The 24157-nt window shown below is 58.5% G+C and overlaps 1 protein-coding gene and 1 long non-coding RNA gene across 6 annotated transcripts in view; both read left to right on the top strand.

Annotated features, from left to right (window-relative positions):
* The window catches only part of B4GALNT3 (beta-1,4-N-acetyl-galactosaminyltransferase 3), a 79096-nt gene extending 72911 nt beyond the window's left edge, over nt 1-6185 (top strand). For 4 of the 5 annotated variants that reach the window (XM_074357840.1, XM_074357837.1, XM_074357841.1 and 1 more), the window contains 7 exons: nt 257-1055; nt 2140-2459; nt 3168-3321; nt 3571-3643; nt 4011-4164; nt 4707-4833; nt 5632-6185. In XM_074357840.1, coding sequence (XP_074213941.1) covers nt 257-1055; nt 2140-2459; nt 3168-3321; nt 3571-3643; nt 4011-4164; nt 4707-4833; nt 5632-5740 — 1736 coding nt within the window. In that variant the 3' untranslated portion in view covers nt 5741-6185. The remainder of the gene's footprint in view (nt 1-256; nt 1056-2139; nt 2460-3167; nt 3322-3570; nt 3644-4010; nt 4165-4706; nt 4834-5631) is intronic. The other variant, XM_074357838.1, reaches the window with a different exon arrangement.
* A 3907-nt stretch (nt 6186-10092) lies between these two features.
* Nucleotides 10093-24157, top strand: part of LOC105076305 (uncharacterized) — a 69896-nt gene continuing 55831 nt past the window's right edge. Inside the window, exons 1-3 of the long non-coding RNA XR_835999.3 lie at nt 10093-10307; nt 10932-11014; nt 14977-15028. This is a non-coding gene — a long non-coding RNA (uncharacterized LOC105076305). The remainder of the gene's footprint in view (nt 10308-10931; nt 11015-14976; nt 15029-24157) is intronic.

The following is a 24157-nucleotide window of genomic DNA, read 5'->3' as shown; positions in this document are numbered from 1 at the left end:
CTGCCAGCACTTTCCGTGCTTCTCGGTCTTCACAACAGCCCTGCGGAAGATGGGCTGCTGTTCCCTTTATGCCAGCGGAGACCTGGGCTTAGCTGAGGTCGAGTCACTCGCCCTGGGTCACACAGCCAGTCAGTGACAAAGCCCAATGCAGGCCCGGTATGGGACCCCCAGCATCTCACCTGCATGGTCAGCAGCCGTCTGTGTGCCTTGTTGGGGAGAGGTGGAAAACACTGACGCGAGGCACGGTTGTTACCAGCAGCAGCTTTCGAGGAAGGGCTCCTGGAAGAGTCCCAGTATGGAGAAGCGGCAGAGGACACCCCTGCCCCCGAGGACCAGGACAGGACACCAGAGGGGAAACAAGGGCCGCCCACCGCCCCCGGGCCAGCCGCCACCAACCGCAGCCTCCGAAGCCTGCGGAGAGTCCTGGCTCAGCCTCGGGACTCTCCACCAGCCTCCTCTTCCAGGCGGAACTCCACAGCCCGCTTCCCAGCGAGGACCAGCGACAGGCCGGCCCAACCGGCGGAGAAGAGAGCGAGGAAACCCAGCCCCCAGCCCCGCCAGGATCCCCGTCGTCCTGACAAGGGGCCCCCGGGGCACCCAGCAGGGCCCCCACCTCAAGTGAAGAGGCCCAGGCCCACCGGGGACAGCCCCAGGAGGACGCTGGCACAGTCCCAGTGGCTGAATCAGGTCGAGTCGTACATCGCAGAGCAGAGAAGGGGAGACAGGATGGAGCCTCCGGGCCCTGGGAGGGGTCGGCCGGGGAAGGAGGAGGAGGTCACCACTGCAGGCCAGGAAGGACAGGTGGAGGGAGAGGACGAGGAGGGGGAGGAGGAGGAGGAGGAGGAGGTGAGTGAGGTGTTGGAGTACCTGTCCATGTTTGACCCGGTGGTGAACTGGGACCAGACCTTCAGTGCCCGCAACCTTGACCTCCAAGCCCTGCGGACCGACTGGATCGACCTGAACTGTAACACGTCTGGCAACCTGCTGCTTCCAGAGCAGGAGGCTCTCGAGGTCGTGCGGGTCTTCCTGAAGAAGCTCAACCAGAGGAGCCGGGGGTAAGGTAAAGGGCTCTCCTGGGCCGGGCGGGGAGGGCAGGGGCGCTGCAGGGGCCCCGGCCACGGGCGCCTGGGGAGACGGTGTCCTCCGGGGCCAGGGCTGGCCCAGGACACGTGCTGAGCACGGGAAGGCTGCACAGAGGCGGTCCCCTCCCCGCGGAGGAGCTAGCATAGAGACAGAGCAGGCCTCACTGAGGCTGGAACGACACACAGACCCGGCCGCAGGATGGAAGGGCTCGGGCAGGAGGCAAGGCTGAGCACTTGTTTCTTCATGGGTCCATTCAACCCGCCAACGTCTTTTGATGGAGATAAAATGCACATACCGTTTAATTCTTAGTGGTTTCTAAGTATATTTGTAACGTTGTGCAATCAACACCACTATCTGAATCCAGAATGTTTTCATCACTTTTTTCCAATCAAAAAACATTTTTTTCATATTTTTTTCAGGTTTTTTTTGAGGGGGGTAGTTAGGTTTACTTTTTTAATTACCACTACCACTGAGCTGCACCCTCCCCCTATGTTTAACATTTTTGAGCTGCCAATCTCTCTTCCAAAATCGTCTGCACCATTTTCCATTCCCATCAGAGGCGTGGGAAGGTCCCAGCTTCTCCACATCTCCCTCAGATCCTGTTATTTTCCCTTTTTTTGGCATCACCCCCCCGAAGGGTGCGAAGTGGGGCCACACCGTGGCTTCGCTTTGCGCTTCTGGGTGAACAGGGGTGTTGTGCCAACCAGTCAGCGTCCCCTGATGATCCGCTGTGTCTCAGTCACTGTTGACTGAACGGAGTCGTGCACTGAGGGCCAGTCTCTGACGGAAACTCTTCACTGCGACTCCCTCGTTCCCCTTATGTACTGAGGATCTTAGAGCTTTAAAAGACTAGACATTGTCCAGCTCAGTAGGTACCTTTTTAAAGACGGAGAACAGCGATCACTGGAGCGGGTAAGCATCACGTGGGCGTCTCACCCACGGCGACGCTGGGGTGGAGACCGAGGTCTCCCGACAGCCGGCCTTGCCGGCTTCTGCCACCCATGCTGCCCGCCGTGAGGGGCGGGGTCACCCCAGCCCCCACCCTTTCTGCCACAGGAGGTACCAGCTGCAGCGCATCGTGAATGTGGAGAAGCGCCAGGACCACCTGCGTGGGGGCCGCTACCTCCTGGAGCTGGAGCTGCTGGAGCGGGGCCAGCGCCGGGTGCGGCTCTCTGAGTTCGTGTCCACGCGAGGCTGGCAGGGCGTGGAGGCGGCCGGCGGGGAGGAGGCCGAGGCCCAGAACCCGCAGGGCCTGGCTGGGAGCCCACAGGGCAGCCGGAGGCGCATCCTGAGCGTCCGCGCCCCAGAGCCCAAGCTGTGCTGGCCCCAGGGCTTCTCCTGGAATCACCGAGCCATGGTCCACTTCGTCGTGCCAGGTGAGCCTCCACGGCGGGTGGCGTCCATGGAGCAGGGGCCTCGCATGATCGTGAGCACCCGGGTCTCTGCGTCCTGATTTGATCTCATTAGAGCCTGTGAGAGAGGCCACTTTGCAGCTGGGGAAACTGAGGCTTACAGGAGAAAAGTAATTGGTCTGAGGTTCGTGGGGCAGTAGGTGCCAGAGCAGGGACGGTGCTGACGTAGGGCCAGCGCCTTCCTGTTGGATAAGCGTTTGGGGGGCGGGGGTGAAGGTCAGCGGGGGCTGCTGCACTGGGGTTCACCCCACAGCTGGCCTGGGGACGTGAGACAGGGAGGGGTCCGCAGGGCGGTGTCCATAACAAGAGAGTGGAGCCCGCCACAGACGGGAGTGTGACCGCGGGGTCGGACGGGCCTGAAGGGCGTGGTGAGACGCACAGCTGGAGGGTTTGAGTGTCAGAGCCCAGGAGGGTGACCACGTGGGGCTGGTGACGGGCCGCAGCCCAAGGCCTACCTGCCTGGGAGGCCGTGTGAGCAGGGAGCGGGTGGAGAGGCCCAGCAACTGAGCTCACCCTCTGCCCTCCATCCCCTACTGCTCTGCTGGCCTTTCCTGTGGTTACGTTACCCCAAGCAAGGGTCTGACGGGATTCCTGACTGCGCAGGAACCGGGAGTGGAAGTGCCCCTCTTGCGTTACCTCTGCTTTTTCCTCCCCACCCGCCCCGCCGGGCAGTGAAGAACCAGGCACGCTGGGTACAGCAATTCATCAGAGACATGGAGACGCTGTTACGAGTCACGGGCGACCCCCACTTCAGCGTCATCATCACCGACTTCAGCAGTGAGGACATGGATGTCAAGATGGCCCTGAAAAGGTCCAAGCTGAGGAGGTGAGGGTGTTCCCGGCGAGGCACAGCCTGAGCCGCCTCCTTCCTGAAGTCCCAGGGCTGCTGAGCCCAGGGCAGAGTCGGAAGTCCCACCAGTTCCCTGATTCCCAGTCTCTGGCTTTTCCCAGAGGGCTCACCGCCCGTAGTCCCACCCCGGGAGCCCTCATCATGTCTAGTCTGTCTGCCAGCTTCCTCCAGGGACTGCCACCGCCGGGTCCCAGCGCTCAGCCCCCCTTTCTGCTCCCCCCGCAGCTACCAGTACATGAAGCTAAGTGGGAACTTCGAGCGCTCGGCTGGACTCCAGGCTGGCGTGGACCTGGTGAAGGTAACCAGCCCGGGAGGGGCATGGGAGACGCGACTAAAGGTGGGTGGAGAGGTGCTCAGACGGCCGGCTCCTTGGGAGGAAGGGACGAGGACATGGGGGCCAGGGCTAGGGTGGGAGTCAGCACAAGACGGTGGGACTTTTGTCCAGAGTCCTCGGAGTCCGTGAAGAGTGGGGAGGAGTCAGAACTCCCTCTCTGATTGTGAGAACTGCACCCTGATGCCCAGAACCGTGGAGTCAGTCTGACCGTTTGTTTCGTGCAAGTTTCTCAGTTACTGAATGGGAAAGAGCCTGAGGATGGTCCCAAAGAGCGGCCTGGCCCCTCACCCCAGGCTGTAGGGTCTGCTGACCCTCCCACCTCTGTCCCCAGGACCCACACAGCATCATCTTCCTCTGCGACCTCCACATCCACTTCCCAGACGGAGTCATCGACGCCATCCGGAAGCACTGTGTGGAGGGCAAGATGGCCTTCGCCCCCATGGTGATGAGGCTGCACTGCGGGGCCACTCCCCAGTGGCCAGAGGGTGAGCCTGCCTTGGCTCGTAACCCCAGAGCTGGAAACAGCCATGTCGGCAAGGGCAGCTCCCCTCCCCACCCTCCCTTCCACTCCTCCGCTCACCTGGGCAGACTGCAGAGACGGCCCCAGGCCCCCAGCTGCGCAGCAGCGAGGAGCACTTCCCGCCTCGCCTCCCCCTTCATTCACTCATCAGATATTTATTAAGCACTTACTGTGTGCCAGACTGCCCTGTGAGGACGCAGAGCTGGGAGGAGGTTTCCCCAGCCTAGAGAGGGAACGGGCCAGGCTCTGCCCTGCGGGCTGCTGCTGTCAGAGCCTCCTGTGGGCCGTCCTCAGCCCTTGGTCCCTCCCTGGTGGGGCTGCTGCCTTTATTGGACCCTGAGCCTTAGCTCACGGGGGCCTCCCTGCCAACCGGCGAGGGGCTTGTTCCAGTGAGCGTTCTCAGCCTCGGCCAGCCCCGTCCTCCGTCTCTCAGAAGAGGCCCTGGGGATGCGGACATGCCCTCCTGGCCCTGGCTCAGTGCCTCTGGGGCTTCTTGTCCGTCCGCAGGCTACTGGGAGGTGAACGGGTTTGGGCTGCTCGGCATCTACAAGTCAGACCTGGACAGGATCGGGGGCATGAACACCAAGGAGTTCAGAGACCGCTGGGGCGGAGAGGACTGGGAGCTGCTGGACAGGTGACTCGGTTGGAGGGCGCCTGAGATGCCTGGGGGCCTCTCCAGGGGAGCTGGGGGCTGAAGCAGGGCTCGATCACCCAGGCCCAGGCCCCCTAGTCTGACACTGGACTCTGCCGCTTCCTGGGGGTCAAGTTACTTCCCTCACTGAGACTTTTGAGAGTCTGCAGCTATTGGAGGGGTGGCGCTGCCTCTGCCCGTGTCGCTGGGCAGGTGTGGAGGGTGCTTGGCAGACCGTCAGGGTAAAAGCACAGACCCTGAGCTGTGCCAGTGTGAGTGGTAATGCTCTCAGCCAGGAGCGCACAGCCGGGGGGGGGGGGGTGCTGAGGCTGGGCGGGTGGGTAAGAGACCCAGAAAAGAGTCAGGAGAGAATCTGGGGTCCAGCAAAACAGCCAGTGTGGACCATTGAAGGACAACAGGGTATTCAGGAGGTCCTGGATCCCCAGAAGCCCAGGAGAAGAGGTCGGGGCAGGGGAGAGGGTCAGTGGTAGAAGGAGAAGGAGAGACCGGCCAAGCTGCCTGGCGGGCGGGCAAGTGGACGGGAAGAGGAGGTCGCAGCAGGGACCATCCCTGGCCCCTCCCGCCTCCCTGCGCTGTGTCCATCTCACTGTCGTCCTTTCTAGAGATAGAGGCCCGGAAGGAAGCGTGCCCCACAGAGTGGAGCTGGGCCTCCAGCCCAGGCTGTTGGCTCTCTCTGCCCCACACCCCTCCGCTGCCCCATGGGGAGTGGCCGGAGGGTGACAGCGGGGGGGGGGGGGGGAGGGCGTGCTTCTCCTGCTCATCTTGCTCCCTCCGCTTCAGAATCCTCCAAGCAGGCCTGGAAGTGGAACGTCTCTCCCTCCGGAATTTCTTCCATCACTTCCATTCCAAGAGAGGCATGTGGAACCGCCGCCAGATGAAGATGCCGTGATCCGACGGGTGGCCCGCTGGACCAACCACTCCCCGCCCCTGGACCGCGGTGGCCCGGCCGCACCCACTCACTGCGGCAGGAAGAGAGCGAGGGGAGCCGGAGCCACGGGGGGCCCACGGGGCCTCCGAGCCGACACCCCGCACCAGCAGCTGTCCTCCGTGGGGCAAGGCCAAGGCCCCTCCACCCCTGGGCCTCCGAAGGGAGGACCTTGGGAGGATGCCAGGAGATGGGACAGAGACGGGACGGCTCCCGGGAAGGATGGCCGAACCAGGTCAAGGAAGCAGAGACCTGCTTGGTCAACACCAGCCTGAACCGGGAGGTGGATTCCAGTATCCACCCGGTGCCCCTCTGGGGCAGTGACCATGGACTAGAAACTCTTCTATTGGACATATTTTACTGTGTTTTATTTTTTTTTAACAGAAACCAAAACTGTCCAGACCCAGCATTGACTGTGAGGGAGTGGAGTTGTGCATTTAGCGAGGGTCCCCCTTGCATACCTCAGACCCGCTCCCTGGTACAGGGGTGTCCCCCAGTCCCTGACCGGGCAGCTGATTTACAGCCCCAGAGCTGGCCCCGCATCGGGTAGTTCTCAGGCCCATGCCTCCAGGACACGCACACCTCTCCCAGGAAGCCCCCCAACCACCAATCAGGGCATTAACCTCACCCTCCGGGCAGTGCTAAACCCGACCGCCCAGACCAGAAGCACAGAACTGGCAGCCCTTCCTGTGCCCCAGGGGTGGGCGGTGCTCCTCAGACCCCGGGCTGGGCAAATAGGCGGAGCAGAACTGCGAGTGAGCCCAGCCTCAGGGACCAGACAAGCAGAGGGGAGGGGACGAGGGTGGGGCCCAGCAGGAGAGGATGGGAAGGGAGGAGGAAAGCTTGGGTCCTCGCAGCCCAGCTCTCCTGCCCTGAGGGGAAGAAGAGAAGGGGCTGGACCACACTCTGAACTGGGAAACAGGGACCAGGAAGGAAGGTTTGGGGATGTGAGGGTATTGCCCTGAGGTACCTCCCCCACATGGAGGGGAGCAGGGCTGGGGGGCTGAAAAGTGAAGTCATTTCAGGGAACCTAGCCCTTGGCCTTAGTGGTCTGGGCACCCTTTCTGTCACCTGATGCTCACACACCTGTCTTGCACTAATAACCCCAGGTGCCTTTGCGGCTGGCGGCTTTTCTTCGGCTGCCACTGACTCACCGGCAGCGTGTGGACTCGGCGTCCTGAACCCCAGTGTGTGTGGAGGGCGGGGAGCACGTGCCCCTGCTGTGACGAAGGGCTTCTGGGGCTGCAGCAGGGCCCAGGAGGCCAGGCGGCTGGGCCCGGGGTCCATGCGGTGACAGGGTGCACGTCACCTGGTGGGCCCTGCGTTCACCAAGAGCATAGATTTGGCATATGGGAGAGTGAAGCCCCTCGAGAACCTTCTGGAGGTTGACGAGACTCCCTGCCTCCTTACGGGATCAGGAAGGACACAGACTTTTCAGTTAATAGATCGTGGCTCATGGATGCCATGCCTGCCCTCGGGCTGTGGCTTCTCATGGTCCCTGCGCAGGGGAGGCCGTAGGGAGGAGAGAGGGCTGCCGTTGGCTGGCTGCGATGTCAGATCTCTTCCTGGGGCCACTCCCATCCCTGGGCATCGCCCCGGAAGGCTTCATTCCTCCCCTTCTTCCCTCCCCTGCCCAGCCCCCGACCCGCTCTGCCCCAGCCAGTGCCTTGTGTTTGATGTTTGTTACCTCCACACCGTCTGCCTTAACTGGGAGGGCCTGGCATGGCCCCCTACTCTGTAGGGAAATGTGTGGGGTGGGGGGGAAAGCATTCAACACAGCATCTTCTCAGAAAACAAAATGCTCTTGTGTTTTCCTTTGGCCCCTCAAGGTGGAAGAGGGGTGGGCTGAGGGCCCAGGGCTCATGTCAGCTTCCGCAGGTGTCAGGCCTCAGAGAGACAAGCCAGGGCCCCTCCACACCACCCTCCACCCTTCATCAGCTGTGGGGGGCGTCCTTCCCTGGGCTGTGGTTCACTCAGGAAGGGGCTGACGTGGTTCCTGTCTGAGAAGCATTTGCAGTAGATTCATGGAGGCTGGTTTCAGTTGAGAAAGGCTGGTGGACACAGCATGGTTTGGTGAACGGTGGAGGGAAGCTGAGATGTGGCTTATTGTAAAAGAGCAGACAATCTAAAAATCATTTCTGATTGAGCTGGAGGTGCCCTGTTGCTGCTTTACAGATACAAATACACCGTCCCAGTCATGTTTGGTCTAGGCAGAGACTGAAATTAAATTAGTTTGTATTCCTTAAACACATGCCCAAGAGAAGGTGCTACTGTGAAAGATGGAGTAGCTTGTAGTAGGTCCTTAAAGGATCCTGCCTACACACGTTAGTCCAGAACTGACTAATCCACCACAGAGGCAGCAGATGGTGATAGGCCAAGGCACTGGCGCCAGGAGACTGGACTCAGAACAGGACCCAGAGGAGAGGGAGTGACTTAAAAGCCTTTTCTACCTCCAGGCATGGGGGATGCTCTTTGAGCCCCTTCCAGGACGCAGATGCTTCAGCCTTTACAACTCAAGACATAAAGATGGACTCAGTGGAGCTGCAGAAACTTTTCGAGTTAGAAATCATTCCATTCTACAGAAAGGAAAGGAATGGGGTGGAGTCAGAACCAGTCCTTGAGCTGGGTGGACTCGGCCTCAGGTAGACGCGCCTTAGGTGCAGGAGAGGCTGCTAAGAGAAAGGTTAGCAGCCTGAGCTCGGGACTCCAGACCGAGATGAATTGGGTGAAATAGCACGTCTTCATTCTGATGCTGAGGGTGGGAAGGAGGGCACCGACGTCGTCCCTCTTTCAGGGGCTCTCCCAGAGGCTGTGGGAAGTGCCCATCAGCCCGCACACCAGGGAGGAGAGAGGAGGAAGCAGTTCCAGGGCCAGTACCCCACAAAGGCCACACAGTTCCTGTCCGCCCCAAGGCTGCAACCTGTGGTCCCAGCTTACCTGGGAAAGGTCTGTCCTGGGTACAAACAGCATTCATGAGGCGAGAGAGTCCTTGGGGCTGCCCCCAGCTCTCTCCCCACTCCAGGTGCCTCTGCCCAGGCACAACTGTGAGCTGAGACTCCCTGGCCCTCAGTTCCCCCCTTGGCCACGCGCCCCCCCCCCCCCCCGTTCCCCACCCTACCCTCCCGATTGATTGCTCCGAAGCAACAAGCTTTGCTCTGTCTCCTTCCAAACCCCACTCTCAGTCCAGGTCTGATAAACTGTGAAGTTACTATGAAATCTTCAGGGTGAGACCCCCTTCTGTGAAAAATTTCGTGTTAACAGTGGGCAAAACCATGAACCCAAACCTCCAGTGGTGTGTTCTGAGCATCAACCATTGTGGGGGGCAGGGGTAGAAGAGGTGGGTACTGGGGGCACAGATCTCCCCGAGCCTCAAAGAAAAGACTGTTGTTTGTGAGTTTTAGGAGAGCTATGGACTTTTGCTGCTAAGTCCATCTCAGGGCATGGTTTTACAGAGAACAGGGATTCTCAGGGAGCACAGGAACTGGGCAGGCCCACCCTTTCTTCCATAATTTTCTTCCTGCTTTTATTTTAATTTGTGCCAATTCGGGGCTGCTTTGTAACTGAAAATGCCTTTTCAGAGCTGGCCCGGTGGTGGGCAGGTCTGCAGGGACCCCTCCAAGTCCCTGCGGGCACGTTCTCCAGTGTCCACGTGGTGGCGCACGGCCCGCGGGAGTCACTTTTGTACGGGCCGAGCGGGGCTGGGGGGTGGCGGGTCACGTTTCTCCTGGAGGACTCCACTGACGGGACAGGATCGGAGTGAAACCCTGACCCCACGGAGGCCCAGAGCGAGAGCCTGTTCAAGGGTCTGCATAGGCTGACCTAAAATCCCACCAAACGGGTTCAAATGAGGGTTCAAACAAACCAGTCCTGACATGGGGCCAGGGTGAGCGGTGGGACACACCGGGAGGCCCTCCAGCACAACCTGCAGGGTGGGGACTATAGTTAGAAGGCAGATGGCTGTGAGGCCCTGGAAGAAGTTGCCTTGAAAGGGGTCCCCCGTGGGAGCATCCTTAAAGAGCAGGTTTTCTCAATCCCTCTGGGCCAGTTGAGGTTCAGCCCTGCCCAGAGACAGTGGGGTAGTTGAAATGACCTGAGAATTCGGTTGGATGAACCCCTAAATCCTGCAGGATGCCCCCCTTTGGCCCAGAGCCCGGAGACCAGGAGCACCCCCAGAAGGGGTGGGGGTCCGGGCGGGATGTGCGACAGCGGGGCGTCCGCTCCTGCGTCGGGCGCTGGCCCTTTAAGGCCGGGCAGCGCCGGGAACAAAGGGCCGGACCGCGAGCACGGGCCTGAGTCACTTCTCCTCCTCGCGGCCCCGCCCCCCGGGCTCTGCGGGGCCCGCCCCCCCCCGGGGGTCGGCGGAGGGGCGGGCGCGCGCGGGCGCAGTGGGGGGCGCGGGCCTGCCTCGGCCCCTGCGGTCGCCCGGCTCCTCCGAGCGGGGGCTGGGGGCTGGGACCCCTGGCTCCGGACTGGCTGCGCCTCTGGGCTTCCCACTTGGGGCCTCAGTTTCCACAGCGCGGGAGGACACGGGGTGAGCCGGCCCCTCCCCCACAGGAAAGAGCGCTCCGAGCCTCCCCGTTTCCCAGCCCGTGGTCTGTCTCCCAGTGACCCCCCTCCCTGGGCACCTGTGTCTTAGCCCACCCCACCCCAGGACAGCGGGTCTCCACGCCTGAGACCCTGTTTGCGACGCGAGCACCTGGGAAAGGCAGCCCCCCAACCCTGCCAACCAGCGGCAGCCGAGCCGCAGACGCAGGGTTCTGGTTGATGGGAAGCTGGGGCTCGAGGTTCTGGGCAACAAGAGGACGTGGGTCTGGAGATTGCGGTGGGACGACCCCAGGGGCTGAGGGGACAGCACAGAGCCCTCCCAGTGTCCCCCGGTTGCCCTGCGCCTGGGCCTGCCCCCCAGCAAGCTCCGCCCTCCCTCCTCCGCGCCCTGCGCTGGGTCCAGCTCAGACCTCCCTGTTCCCTGGCTCTCTTGCTGGTGTGATTCTATCGCTGGACGTCGGGGATTGCACCATTGTTCCGCCGGACAGTCATTTACCCCGTAATCCTTGCTGGCCTATATATCTGTCTCTTTACAAAACTTGAGTTGGAGAGGGAAGGAATGCCTCTTTTAACAGAAAAGTAAACAAAGTTGTACATTGTTTATTGACAGTAAGGTGGATGGGGACCACCAGCTCCACCAGATCATTCTGCCCTTTCATGGAAACAGGATTACAGAGATGTTCTCTCGAAGGTGTAAGTAACTGTCCCATCGAAGAGCCTTGGAATCCACCGCACAGAGCATTCACCTGGGGCCCAAGGCAGGAGGGAGGGCCCGTGGGAGGGAGTAGGTCTGTTAGAAGGCTGGGAGGGGGAAGTTCGCGGCAGCCAGGAGGGAACCGCGGAAGGCACTGGAGCCAGGTACAAACCCTGATGTGTGAGCCTATTCCTGATGCTGGGCTCCCTTCCAACCCAGAGTTGGAGTGGTGAAGAGTCTCAGGGCGGAGGACGTACCCTCCGAGGGGCAGAGGTCAGGCGGCTATGGACCAGGCCAGGGGTAGAGGCCGTGAGTCATTTGCCCTAGGCAGCCCCAGGGCAGGGGTGACCATCCTGTGAGTCAGCCTATCCACCCTGAGAGAAGTCATGTGGCGTTTTCCCTGTGTATCACTCAGACTCACAGCATCAGACAAAATCAGCCCTTCTTTTGGCCTCAAAATGCCCGGTGCTCCAGAAAAACCACCTGAAGAGGGGACAGTGAATGGCCTGGCCTCGAAAGGGCTGGTTTCACAAAAGGGAAGGGTGGAACCAGTCCACGGAGAGCAGTTTGTTCAAATATATGGATTTGGGTGACCCACTATGGAAATTTGCCTTTAATTAGGTGCCTGAGACCCCTAACCCTCCATCAGGATTCCATTTAAAAGGTGCCCTGTCTGTCATGCTGTGGACACACACAGTGGCCTCAGGACACTGGGAGTGACAGCAGTTCCCACTTCCAGAGTCCAGGCCCTGCCCTGGCACAGGGCTGAACACGGGACGTGAGTCATAAGATATCCAGTCCCCACACAGCTCTGTGCGGTTGGTGAGGGCCTTGTTAATCTGGTTGAAAAAGTGGAAGCTCAGAGAGCCTAAGGAACTTGCTCAGGGTCACACAGCACAGTAGCCTATCATTTTAACCCCTACTCTGCTACCTCCTAGAAGTTGAAGACATACTCCCTGCCCCCAAGGAGTTTGGGATCTAAAGATAAACTTATGTGCCTAAGATGAAAGAAGACAGCAGACTTGCTAAGAGGAGGTGTAACACCCCTGCCGGGGTGACACTGGCCTTGGGCTTTCCTGAATCTGCCAGGTGCTGTGTCCCTGAGCCCCTGCCTGGCCATGGCAGAAAGGGCCCTGGACCCATAGTCAAAAGGCTTGAGTTCAAACTGGTAACAGGTGATCTGGGCAGCTGAGAGAGTAGGGCTCAAAGAGAGATTTTCATCCGGACATTTTGAATTTTGACCCCTGTGAGTGTTTGAACTATCTAAAAAAAAATTTAAAAAAAATTTTTTTTTAAACAGAAACAAATACGCACCCTAAAAGACCAGTGGTTAATAGAAAGCAGAATGCGTACTTCCTCTCGCCCAGGCCTTAGCCTCTCTGTGCGTGAACTGGGAACAGCAGACCTTGCTTAGCACAGAGGGCTGTTAAAAGTGGTCGGGCGGGTAATGAGGGGGAACGTTTTGAAAACCGTGAGGTCTTAGAATGAGGATGAGATGAAAGAGAAGTCTCTCCCAGTCAGGACCACCCTCCCACCTGTGGGCCTAGAGGCGTTGTAAGTACTGGGTTCTGACCCAGCCCCAAGTTCCTCAAGAGCCCTGTGTGTCTTCTCAGCAGCCTCCCCTGGTCTTTGAAATGCTTCTCTGCTCAGTGGGGAACCTCTTTCCTCCCTGCCCTGGGGGATGCTCCCTTCCAGGTGCTCCAGGGCCATCTCTCAGGGAGGGAGAGCCTCAGACCAGCCCACCTACCCGGGTCCCCACCATCTCTGCTGTGCAGACCCCTCAGCGGGCTTCCACCTGCCTCCAGCCTCCACTCAAGGGCAGAGAGTTCACCCTCCTTCCTGGGCCGCAGCACGTGACTCACTGTTCCCTGAACACACCCCACCCTTCCGACAACTCCTGCCCCCTCCAGGACTAAAGGCCTTTCTCCGCAGTGCCCCCCGCCCCTGGAGGCCTGCCCTCCCTTCTAGACCCTGGGCTGCGTTCAGACCTCTCCAGGTGGCCCCTCCAGGTGCCTGCTTTCCTGCAGGGAATCTTCCATATTCCTGGTCCCCACGGTCCCCGGCTCAGTGACTTGCCCACATTACGTGCTCGATGAATGATGACAGCATTGAATTTTTTATATGAGTTACTTCCAGGAGTATTTTCAACAAAGGCAAAAGAACGGATCTCCAAGGGTGAGATTCTAGGCCCAAGATGGCTGGGTGAGGGACGTGGTGTTTGGACAGTGAAGCTTTGCCTTTAAACTAGAAGCCCCTGGCCCAGAGATAGCCCTTCCTTCCCTGGTGTGCGCCGCAGGGAAGGAATGACTCAGGCTGGACGCTGCCACTGGTCCTCAGGCCAAAGCCTGCAGAGGCCCGGGCCCGAGGCCTGCGTCTGGGGCCAGCGCTGCGCCGGCAGCCCTCCGGGTGCCAGGAGCAGTGGGTCTCGCCCTGAAAAGTCAACAGCCTCTCATCCAGCGCGGGCGGGCCGTCCGCGTGCTGTTCCCGTAATAACGCGCCGCTGGCCCGGACGGCATCCGCGCCCTGAGCCCCGTGCGCAGCCTGGCCGCCAGGCGCCGGCCCTCCCCCGGGTGCGCGCGGCCCGCAACGCCCGGGCGCGTGGAGGGGCCGCCCCGCAGGCGTGCGGCGCCCCTCGTCCGCCAGGGGGCGCCAGGACCCTGCGGCGGCCCTGGGGCCTCTCAGCCTGGCCCGGAGCCCGAGGGCTCCTTAATCCCTTCGTGAGCCCAGCGGGTGACAGGGTTTCTCTATAGACACGGGGGTGGGGGTGCGGGGAGAGGGTGCAGGGAGGGACAGGAAGGCATGGGGGCTGCGATAGGAACCCCGTGGGGCCGACTGACTTTTTTAGGACGCATTTTCCACCTCCCCTGCCGGAGGTCACCTTGTCGGTCAATCTCAGGCGGGGCCCAAAGTTAATCATGGATTTGGCACGTAGAAACTTACAAAGAATTGGAACAGGAGTTCTTTCCGAATTAGCACGTTGCTCTGGGCCTTCCAAATGCTTGGCACTTCGCTCCAGGCTTCGGGGTTCTCCGCAGCAACCCCAAGCCCGCCTGACCCGTCTCTGCTCTTTGTAATTCTACCCATCCTTCAAGGGCTGGTAAATGGAGCCAAAATTTACACAGTAAGAATTCAATACTGAGAATGCTGCATGCCAGGCCCAGCCCCGGTGAAGTGGGGGTTGACTCCCTTCTTACAGGTGAAAATACTGAGGCACAAAGAGATTAATGGCCCAGGGTCACCAGATACTAAGGGATGGTCCCAGTGTCCAGATCCTACACCTGTCTTCTTTCCTCTGGGTACCGGTGGTTCTCAAAGTGTGGTCCCTGAAGCAGCAGCAACTTGGGGGCTTGTTGGAAATGCAGATTCTCAGATTCCACCCCAGACCTGCTGACTCAGAAACTCGGGGTGGAGCCCAGCAATGTGCGTTTTAACAAGCCCTCAGGGGGTTCTGAGGCACTGCAAATGTGAGGGCCCTTGGTCTGCACCACACTGCCAGATTACTTGTGGTGGACGCTGCCCCGTGTTTACCGTCTCAGATCTGCACTGGGCCCTTTCCATCACTGAATTCTGTTGGCCACACTTATTTTACAGATGAGACAGACGAGGCTCAGAACAGCTCACTACTTTGCCCAGGATCATCCTGCCATTAATATTAGTCAGTATTTGAACCTAGCCAGGCTCTGGGGCCTGAGTCCTTAACCACTACCACGTGTGGTCCCTGGAGGGGCAGGTGGTGGAAACCCCCAGAGGTGGACACTGGTCTGAAGGATGCAGAGGTGATCCATCCAGATCGCCCCCTGAGCAGCAAGTAAATCAGAGCCTGTGTTTGGCACCAGCACCTGGCACACTCCAGTGCCTGGAGCTGCCCGCCGTGCGTCTGTGTACAGGCTCTGATGCGTCCATCCTTAGATCCTCTTCGTGCTTCACTCAGACGTTTACTGAGCCTTTCTTGGTTTTGCAGAACCTTAGGCTTTGCGGTGGAGCTGGAATCCAGAGGGGAGGCCTAGATGCAGGTAAGTGCAAATGACTCAATTAATCGTCAAGCAAAACATCAGCATTCCACACGACGGTGTGTGTGAGTTTAGTAAGTCCCCCTGAATTACACGTCTGCGAGAAGGCGAGAATTGCTTCCTTGGAGTTTCAGGCCCTGGGAGTAAGAAGCAGTAAGTTGTGCCCACAGTCCCTGGCTAGAGTCCAGGTGCGTAGACCTCATCGGTAGAGCGTATCTGACGCAGGGATGGGAAAAGGGAAGGCGGTGAATTTCCCACCCCACCCAGCCGAGCCGGGAGCCTGCCAGGATCCTCTGTGTGTTCAGCTCCGATCGTGAGCTGGGCATCTACCATACAGCAGAGATCCCCGCCTTCCCCACGTCCACATCCCCTAATCCCCTCCAGTGACAGGCTTAGCAGAGAATCAAGTGCATAAAGGGAAAGCATATAGGAGATAAAAAGACCTTTTCAGTCCCACCCTGTAGATAAGCTTCATGGGAACAAGGACTTTGCCTTGTTCACTACATATCCCAGATCCTGGCACCCAGCCTGGAGTGCTGAGCGAGTGAACTGGGACGTTCGTTCAGAAGGGGCTGGGGAGGCAGGACCACCATGAGCTGTGCTCCATGGGCCTCTTACGTGGAGCCCTCTGGGGGTGCAGGAGATGACTGTCTTTCCTGGGCACTTCCACTCCTGGTGTGGCCCTCAGTACAGCACACAGTATGTGCCTGCATGCATGTGTGTCCCGGGGGTTGGCGTGCCGAGGGCCTGCGTAGACAGGCAGGCTGCAGAGGAGGAAGGATGCTGTTCTGACCTGGAGAGGCCCCAGGGCCGCTCCAGGGCAGGTGAGATCAAGATAGTGAGGTGTCCCTGGGACCCTGGGTCCCAGGGATCAGAGCCAGGGTGTAGACAGCCCTTAAGGTCGGCCAGCCCTGAGACAGATGGCCCCTGCTAGCTTCAGCCAGTCCCAGGAGGCCTTGGCCAGAGCCCGCCGGCCAGAATTGCTGCCGCCCCAGCCCTGGGGGTCACTGGCTCCCCCGCCAGGCCCAGCAGATCCCACCGGGCTCTCCCTTCCAGCTTTGGGATTCCAGCCCCCACTCCTGAACCCTCTGGTGTTGTGTCTGGGCCGGGGTCTGGGGAGGGAAGGTTAGGGAGCGGGTGGCTCCGAGCTTGGAGTCAAGGGATCTGAACCCAGCAGCTGCCATTTCTTCCCTCGGTGACCGCGGGCAGCTCACGTGCCCCCGCTGCTTCTCACCTCCCCTTTGTCAAAACGAGAGGATGCCAGCCCCCTCCCTCGTCGCGAGGAGCTGGTGTGTGGTCTGGTCTATAGACGCGAAAGGGAGGGAGGAGCCGCTGCCAGACCCTCCTCTAAAGCGCCGAGAAGGCCCCAGGACTGTTCTAACCTGAACCGCTAGGCGTCCTCTGGAACCAGACTCCCTGTGGATGCGGAACATGCCTCTCTTTCGACAACTGCGTTTACCCAGCACTTACCATGTGCTGAACTGAACTCCTAAGTGTGTTTGTGCCTGATCTTACTTCTAGGCACTTTAAGAAAGGACATGTAGGTTTAGAGAGGTAGAGTAACTGGCCTGAGGTCACACAGCTAGACAGGGGAGTCAAGATTTGAACCCGGGTCTGCGTGAGTTCAGAGCTCCAACCCTTAACCGCTGTTCTGCAGGCCTCTGGTCAGCTCCTGTTCCTTTGCCACCTTCGTGGAAGGCCGGGGCTCTGAGGAAATCCTCCCTCTCGTGCCTAACACAGCATCTGGCCAGCTCAGGAAGGAAGGAAGGAGGGAGAGAGGGAAGGGAGGGAGGAGGTGGGCAGGCAGGCTGGTCCAGCCCTTAGCCTGGGGCCCCGACCCAGGCTGGAGGCACTTTCTACCACCCAGGGCCGTGCCCCGGGCAGCCAGGCGCCTGCTGGGTTACGGCTGTGCCCTCACTCCTTTTTCTAAAAATGCAAAGAGAAGAGCACTCCAAGGCCACCAAACAGATGTCCAGTTGCTCCCTGGGGTCAGTCCTGTGCAGCCCGGTCCCGCCACCTGGCAGCCGCTTCCTCCGGGCCCCTGCCTGACAGCTGACCGCCGCCACCCTGTGACTGTTTACTGCAAGGCAAAGTCCAGTTTTATGGAGGTGGGAACTCATCCCAGCCTGGCCCGGCCCCGCCCGTGCTAAACTGTGGGACACCAGGGCAGTTTCGGGGTCCTTTCCCCAAAGTCCAGTCCCAGCAAACCCTTCCTTGCCGGGGCTTCCTTCCCACAGCCACCAGTCCCGTCATTGCCCTTGGAATTTGAGCAGCAGTGGGGTTCAGGGACATGTGCCCTGGCCCCGCAGTAAGGGCATCCGGAGTCAGGCCCCAGCACTGCCCTCAGCAGCTGTGTGACCTGCGACCTCTGTTACCCTCCTATAAAAATGGGATTAATGAGATTACAAAGCAGTGACCATGTTTTCCTGCTTTGAAAGATATATATTTTGGGGGGAGGGTATAGCTCGGTGGTTAGTGTGCATGGGGTCATGGGTTCAATCCCCAGTCCCTCCATTAAAAAAGAGTAAGTGTGGTTTTCCTTCACTAATTGCAGGAATAAACACAGACAGGGCACGTGGAGCGGAGTGTCTGGGAGAGTTAACACTGTTTCCTATGTGATACCAGAAAGAAAAAAAAGCTGGTGAGAGATATGTATTATGTGCATAGATAAATCCAATGAGATACAGACTGAAATGTTGATAGCGTCATCTCTGGGCCCTAGGATTTGAGGTGTCCTTATTCCTTTGGCTTTATTTGTATTTCCTAATTTTCCCTCAAGGAATATACAAGGGAAAGAGAAAATGTTAGCGTAGCAACCCCACAGTTAGTATTCGAGTATTTGTCTTGACACTTTGAGAAGAAAGTTCGTGACAGTGGCTTGCAGACTACAGGGCTTTGCAGGTGTCCGGGTTCTTAATAGGGTTTCCCGCGGCGCAGTTTGGACCTAGAACCGCAGGGGTGGGGAGGAAGCCTGTAAGTCAGCTCCGCCGCCCTGGACCTCATCCCTCCCACCTCGCCAGGTAGGACGGGCTTGGAAGGCCTGTCCGTGGGCTGCCGTGGCCGAGGCCCGGGCAGGGCCCTGCAGTGTAAGGCCCCGGCTGCTCCGTGTGTGCGTCAGCAGCCTGGATTGAGCGCCCACTGTGTGCACCACTCTGTGCTCTGTTCGGGGAAGATAGCTCTGTTTGCTTTCCAGTTGGTCATCAGACTTTCATTGAGCATCATCTGTTTTGAGGAGGTCAGAGTGCAGAGGGCACGGCTGGAGGTGACCAGTCAGACGGGGAGTTGGGAAGAGTTACAGAAGGGGTGGGTGCCACGTGAGAGAGGCAGATGGGGTGGGAAGGCGGCCGTCTGGAGAAGGATGCGTGGATTTTAATGCTGCCTCAGCTGGATCTTGAAGGACAGGAAGAATCCTTCAGAATTAAGGTCCAGAGTCTCTGCCTTGGGAAGAAACACCCTAGTGGGAGACTGCTAAAAGGGTTCCAAGTGGGAGTTCATGTGGCCACAGTGATTTGCAGGGCTCGGAACAAGATGAACCTGAGGGCCAAAATGCATTCAGAACGTCAAGATGGTCATGGAGGGCGTGAAACCCAGCAGGGCCTTTCCCACTGTGGGCCTCTCTGAGCAGGCCTTTGAAGCCAGCCCTGCCTGCTGGTAAGTGCCGGGAAAGGGACTAAGGATCCTGTGTTGCCAAGAGGGCCACAGTGACTGCTTCACTGCGCCAATCTCAGGTTAAGATTGGCCTCGGGAGGTGAGCGAGCCTGGCCAGATCTGGTTCTGCACTCAGCTCTTCCTGGTGGTGGCCGCGTCTCTTAAATAATGATGCCAAAAAGGCCAGAAGTTCTTGGCTCCTTTCCTAAGTGCCAGGACCGGGAGCAGCTGAGAACACAAACTCAGACGCTCCAGTGCTGGCAGTGGCAGGAAATGCTGCTCACAGGAAGTGCCCGCCTCGCTTACAGGCGTTTAGCCTCAAACCATGCACACTTCTGTCTGCCCGCAGGGCATCAGTTTTAGTACCCAACCCTCTCATTTGGCTAATGAGGAAACTGAGAAGAGAGGGCAAGGGACCCGTCCCAGGTCACGCAGCTAGTCAGTGCTGAAGCCAGAACCCAGGTTTCCCAGCTCCCAGTGAGTGCCTCTCCCTGATAAAGCCCTCTGCACTGGGCTGTGGGGACGGGGGTGGGGCTGCCCTCTGCCATGGCCTCCAGACCTCCAGGGCCCTGCTGGCCTGAGAAGGCCGCTGCCACCCGCTGGAGGACGCTGCTCCCTGGGCTGTGGGAGAGCCATTGAGGTCTCAGGAAGATGCTCGCTGCCCTGCTTCTCTGCCTTCAACCCTGAATCGGAGCAGATGGTGGGCTCACCAGGGATGGAGAGGGGTCCACACCCTTGTCAGGGAGAAACAAGGCCGAAGGGAAGCAGCAGGAGCCTGGGGGCGACTGCTAATCCTGCTACTAACAACCTGTCTGGCAGAGGCTGGGCGCCTCCTGTGGGGTGTTTTTGTCAGGGTTGGAGGGGATCGGAGTAGAGTTCTCATCTGGGTCAACAACAAGATTAGGAGAGTCAGGATTCAAAATGCAGGGAAGCAGGATGGGTGGTCTGGGTCCCCGGGAAGCTGTCCCGCTTCCGAAAGCAGCCTCAGGGACCCCAGGGAAGGCAGAGAGGGGCGAACCCACACTGAAGCCCCTGAGGCAGGGGCAGTCCCACACCAGCTAGCGGCAGAAAGTGCCCAAGGATTTTGGATGTTTGCACACGTGTGATCGGGTAGAATTTGCACCGCTGCCCAAGACAGAGGCTGAGGCTGCATTTTAAGGATGAGCAAAGTGAGGCAGAAGAGTGACATCACTTCCTTAAGACGTCTGATCCGCTGAGTCCTGGGACAGGACGAGCAGCCAGGTTTTCCTGTCTTCTTCCGAGGCTCTGGCTCTGTCCTCTGCCCCACCTCCTTCTGCGGTGCCCGTGGGCTGAGTTGAGGCGGGGTCCCTGCGTCCCTGCGTGTGGAATGTCCTCTGTGCCCCTCCCCTTCACCCACCCGTCAGTCTCCCTCCCATCAGTGATGCTTTCCCCGAGGCCTTTAAGGACACCTTCCGTTTGGATTGCGAACTCCTTCAGGCTCAGACACCAGGCGTGGGGCCACTGCTTCACAGCCAGGTGGCAGTGATGGGGTTTGTTGGGCTGTGGGGTGACCTGCCCAGGCCCACTCTTCAGACGGGAAAGGAGTTAGCATCACGCAGTCCCCAGAGCGCTCTGCCCTCACAGCCTTACGCGTGATGTAAACACAGGCAGGTCTCCCCTTTAGAAAAGGCCGGGTTTGTGAAAAGCCAGGTTAACTTACAAGAAGCGCAGTGTGGGAGGGAGGCGCTGGGGCGACCTGTCTTGTAAGTGGACTCCCCCGGACGCCTTTAGGTGGCACGCCTGGTGAGTATTTTTCCGATCTTAGACTGAGGAGAGCCTTTGCAAGCATGCCGTGAAATCCAGAAGTCACAAAGGATTGACTTGACTGCATAAAAATAAAAACTATTTGAATACAGAATAATAATAGCAATCACAACAGCATGTAGCACGCACTTCATGCCAAGTATTGTGTCCAGCACTTCGTGTACGTGAACTCATTCCGTTCTCACAGCCCCCCGTGAGATAGGGCTCCTCTCACTCAGTTTGTAGATGAGGACCCCGAGGTTAAGTAACTGGACTCTGGTCATTGAGCTGGACACTTACAGACAGAACCGGGGTGACCGAGCAGGCTGTCCGCAGATTCTGTGCGCCAGCCCCTCCCGGCACGGCCACACGCCGGCAAACGTCGGAAGACAAAGACAAATGAGGGAAAATCACCACACATGGGACAGAGATTTCTCTGATGTGCGTAGAGGTCTTCAAAGTGAACCCTGTAGAAAAACAGAAAATATGAACAAACAGGCGCTGATAAGCATCACAAATGGCTCTAGTGTGTGTATGTGCGTGTGTGTGCGCATGTGTGTGGTGTGTGCGTGTGGCATGTGTGTGATGTGTGCGTCATGTGTGCGTGTGTGTGGCGTGTCCTTTTAGATTGGCAGAGATTTAAGAGACTGATCATTCCCAGTGTTGGTGAAGGGGTGGATAAACCAGCATTTTCACACACTTGGTGGGTGTAATGACTACCAAGTCACCCAGGTCCACTACAGTCTTTTCTGAAGGACACTGGCAATTATCTACTAAAATTTTAAATATTCTTATCCATTTACCTAATAAGTTCACTCCAAGGAGTTTCTCCCACAGGAAATGCTCCCCAAGTGCAGAAGACCAAGATAGTCACTGCATCATTGTTGGGAACACAGAAAACTGGAAGTGACCCAAGTTGTGATCCCTGACGCGTTGCCTAAGTAAAGCAGGCTACATCCGCACAATGAAGTGCTATGTGTGTCTTTTAAAAGACCGAGGTAGCTCCTCTGCACAGACGTGGGAAGATACATACGATGTAATATGAGATGCGTTTCATAGGGGAAAAGCCATAATGAATGTGCTATGGCCCTCTGTTCATAGAAACTGGAAGTGTTCAGAGGGTCTGTTTTGTGTTCCTGTGCGTTATCTCAGTGCAGGGTAGAAATATGGAAGGAGTTCATATCACAACGAGGACTTTCCCTTTCTAAACTCTGTGTTTTCCCAACTTGAATTTTTGACCACTCACGCCTTTTTTGGGCCATGCTTTGTTTTAGACGAACACAGAGGCAGTAAGTAACAGCCAAGCAAGGCAGCGTTTTGTTACAGAATAAAAAGTGGTTGATGAAAATGATAGGCTCGCTGCTTGGAGGCCACAGCACAGGACTGGCCTAGGCATGACAACAGCCAGAAAGCAGGAAAACCTCACCCCTTGAGGACTGCGTACCGCATGTGAAGTGCAAACTGGCCATTCCCAGGGTGTCTACAAGGGTTTAACCGATGTTGATGGCTGAATCTTATTTAAATTGTCTAAATTCTATCTTAACAAGAGTGTAAGTCGTTGTTGCATTTCTACTTAAGTTCGAGTGAAACTGACTTCTGTGAAATCAGAGATGTTATCTCCAGCACTTGGCTTAGGGTCTAAGCCGTGAACACAGCAGGCACTCAGTAAATGGTTGTGCTTGGCAGACAACACACCGCCAATGGGGTGAATTCACTTGCTCCTTCTCTGCCTGACGATAGAGCCTCCAACAGCATCTCAACAAAAGGGGAAGAACACCTGAACATCATCCTTTTATAATCAGGAAAAACACATTAAAGATTAAGTGAAATACATGATAACTAGAAAAGCCACACCCTCGCCTAGTCATTCGTTTACTCAGTAAGCGTGTGCCAGGCTACCTGCTGAGTCCCAGGCACTGAGGCCAGGTGTGGGGGTTGGAGAGACTGATACACATGGCTCCTGCCCTCAAGGAGCTTCTCCTCTAACGGGGGAATCACATGTGGCTTCTGGTGGGAGCCTTAGGCGTGGAAGGTGCAGGGGAGAAGCCGCTCGGGCTCAGGTCTCCTGGGGTGGAGGAGGGGCTGCTGGGACAGACTCCCAGAGAGAGCGCAGTAGGCTCAGAGCTCAGGACCGAAGGGGTCCTTGGACGTGGCTGGAAGGTGGCAGGTTGGAGGTGAGGCTGGAGAGGTGGGGCGTGGGGCAGATCAGGGATCCGATCAGGTGCTTAGACTTTATCCTGAGAGCCCTGGGGAGCAGTGACACCCTGACAGCAGCATTTTAGAAGGATCACCTGAGGCTTCACTAAGATGGACTGGAGGGGGAGAGTCGGGAGTCCAGGGAGACGCGGTGGGGGAGGCAGGGATGGAAGTGGGACCCCCACAGAGAGGGGAAGGAAGTGGATCTGGGGGCTTGCTGCATGATGGATGTGGAGGGAGGGGGAGGGGGCAAGGAGGCCCCTGTGCTTCTGGTTGGGCAGCAACCCCTCGGAATTCAGCCTGGAATCCTGCCCTCGGCGTTGCAGCCCCAGTAGGAGCCAGCTCGTGAACCGCTTTCCAGGAACGGGCTCCGGGCAGAGCCGGGCCCTCAGCCGTCACGCGCACCTGCCTGCCGGCGTCGATGACCGCGGTCGGGTAGGGCAGCTGCGCCGGGGCCCCGGCGGCCTGTCAGGGGCCAGAGTCCGCAGCCGGGCAGCGCCACTCCCAAGCAAGGGGTAAGCGCATCGCAACCCGGATTGCAGGGGGTGCTGTGAGGGTCCCCAGGTTCTCTGGCTCTTGTCTGGGTGTCAGGGTTGTCGGGGCCGCTCACCCTCCCGTGGTCGTGTGACCCAACAGTGAAGCAGCTTCAGGTCCCACAGGCTGTCGGTGCCCAGCCCCCACCAAGGTCCCAGCATGCCAGCCCCGCACACGTCAGCAGTCCGGGTGCTGCCTCTCCCAGTGCAAGGTCCCTTCGCGCTCTCAGCCACTGCTGCTAAGACCGCCTGCCCAGGTGGCAGGTCAGCTCGTCTGCTGCCTTGGCCGGAGGTGGGGGCAGTTCTGACTGCAGAAGCCTCTGGAATGGCAGTGCCATCAGAGCTCCACGGAGCTGCTGGCTGAGCACCGAGTGCCCGGAGGGATGGTGTCTGCTGTGGACCGACATCACTGGGGGAGCAGCTGGGCATCACCAGGCTGGCTTCTTTCCCCAGGTCCCTCTGCATGTCTCATCTTATCCTGCGGCTGAGCTGGGGGTCTGCCAAGCTTCCTGGGATCTGCCTCTGAAGCCCAGGGTGGGAGGGGCAGGCTCTGGGCCCCATTTTTACAGGAAAGCCCCCTGAAAGAGTGGACTGGCTAGCAGCAGGTGTGGTGTGCGAGCAGAGAGAGAGCACCCCTCCCCATTTTTACCAAGTCATCCCTCGTCCCTCCTGCTCTGTTCATCCCTCCAACTATCTAAGCCTAGGCCAGGCTGTAGCCAAATGCTTATCTTTTGATTTTTAGTTTATTTTATGTATTTATTTTTAATGGAGGGACTGGGGATTGAACCCAGGACCTTGTGCATGCTAAGCACGTGCTCTGCCTCTGAGCTGTACCCTCCCTCATGCCAAATGCATATCTTGTTTGCATTCTTGGTGGCTTTTCCATGAATCTACAATGGATAAAAATGTGGACTTTAGTGGGGAGGGGATAGCTCAGTGGCACGTGTCCCTGGTGGCTCTCCCCACTGCTCCATTCTGGTGCCCCGTCTCT

The sequence above is a fragment of the Camelus bactrianus genome, chromosome 34, assembly GCF_048773025.1.
Source record: "Camelus bactrianus isolate YW-2024 breed Bactrian camel chromosome 34, ASM4877302v1, whole genome shotgun sequence".
Lineage (NCBI taxonomy): Eukaryota > Metazoa > Chordata > Mammalia > Artiodactyla > Camelidae > Camelus > Camelus bactrianus.
The sequence above is the reverse complement of the archived record's forward strand: the minus strand, read 5'-3'. Positions and strand labels throughout refer to the sequence as shown.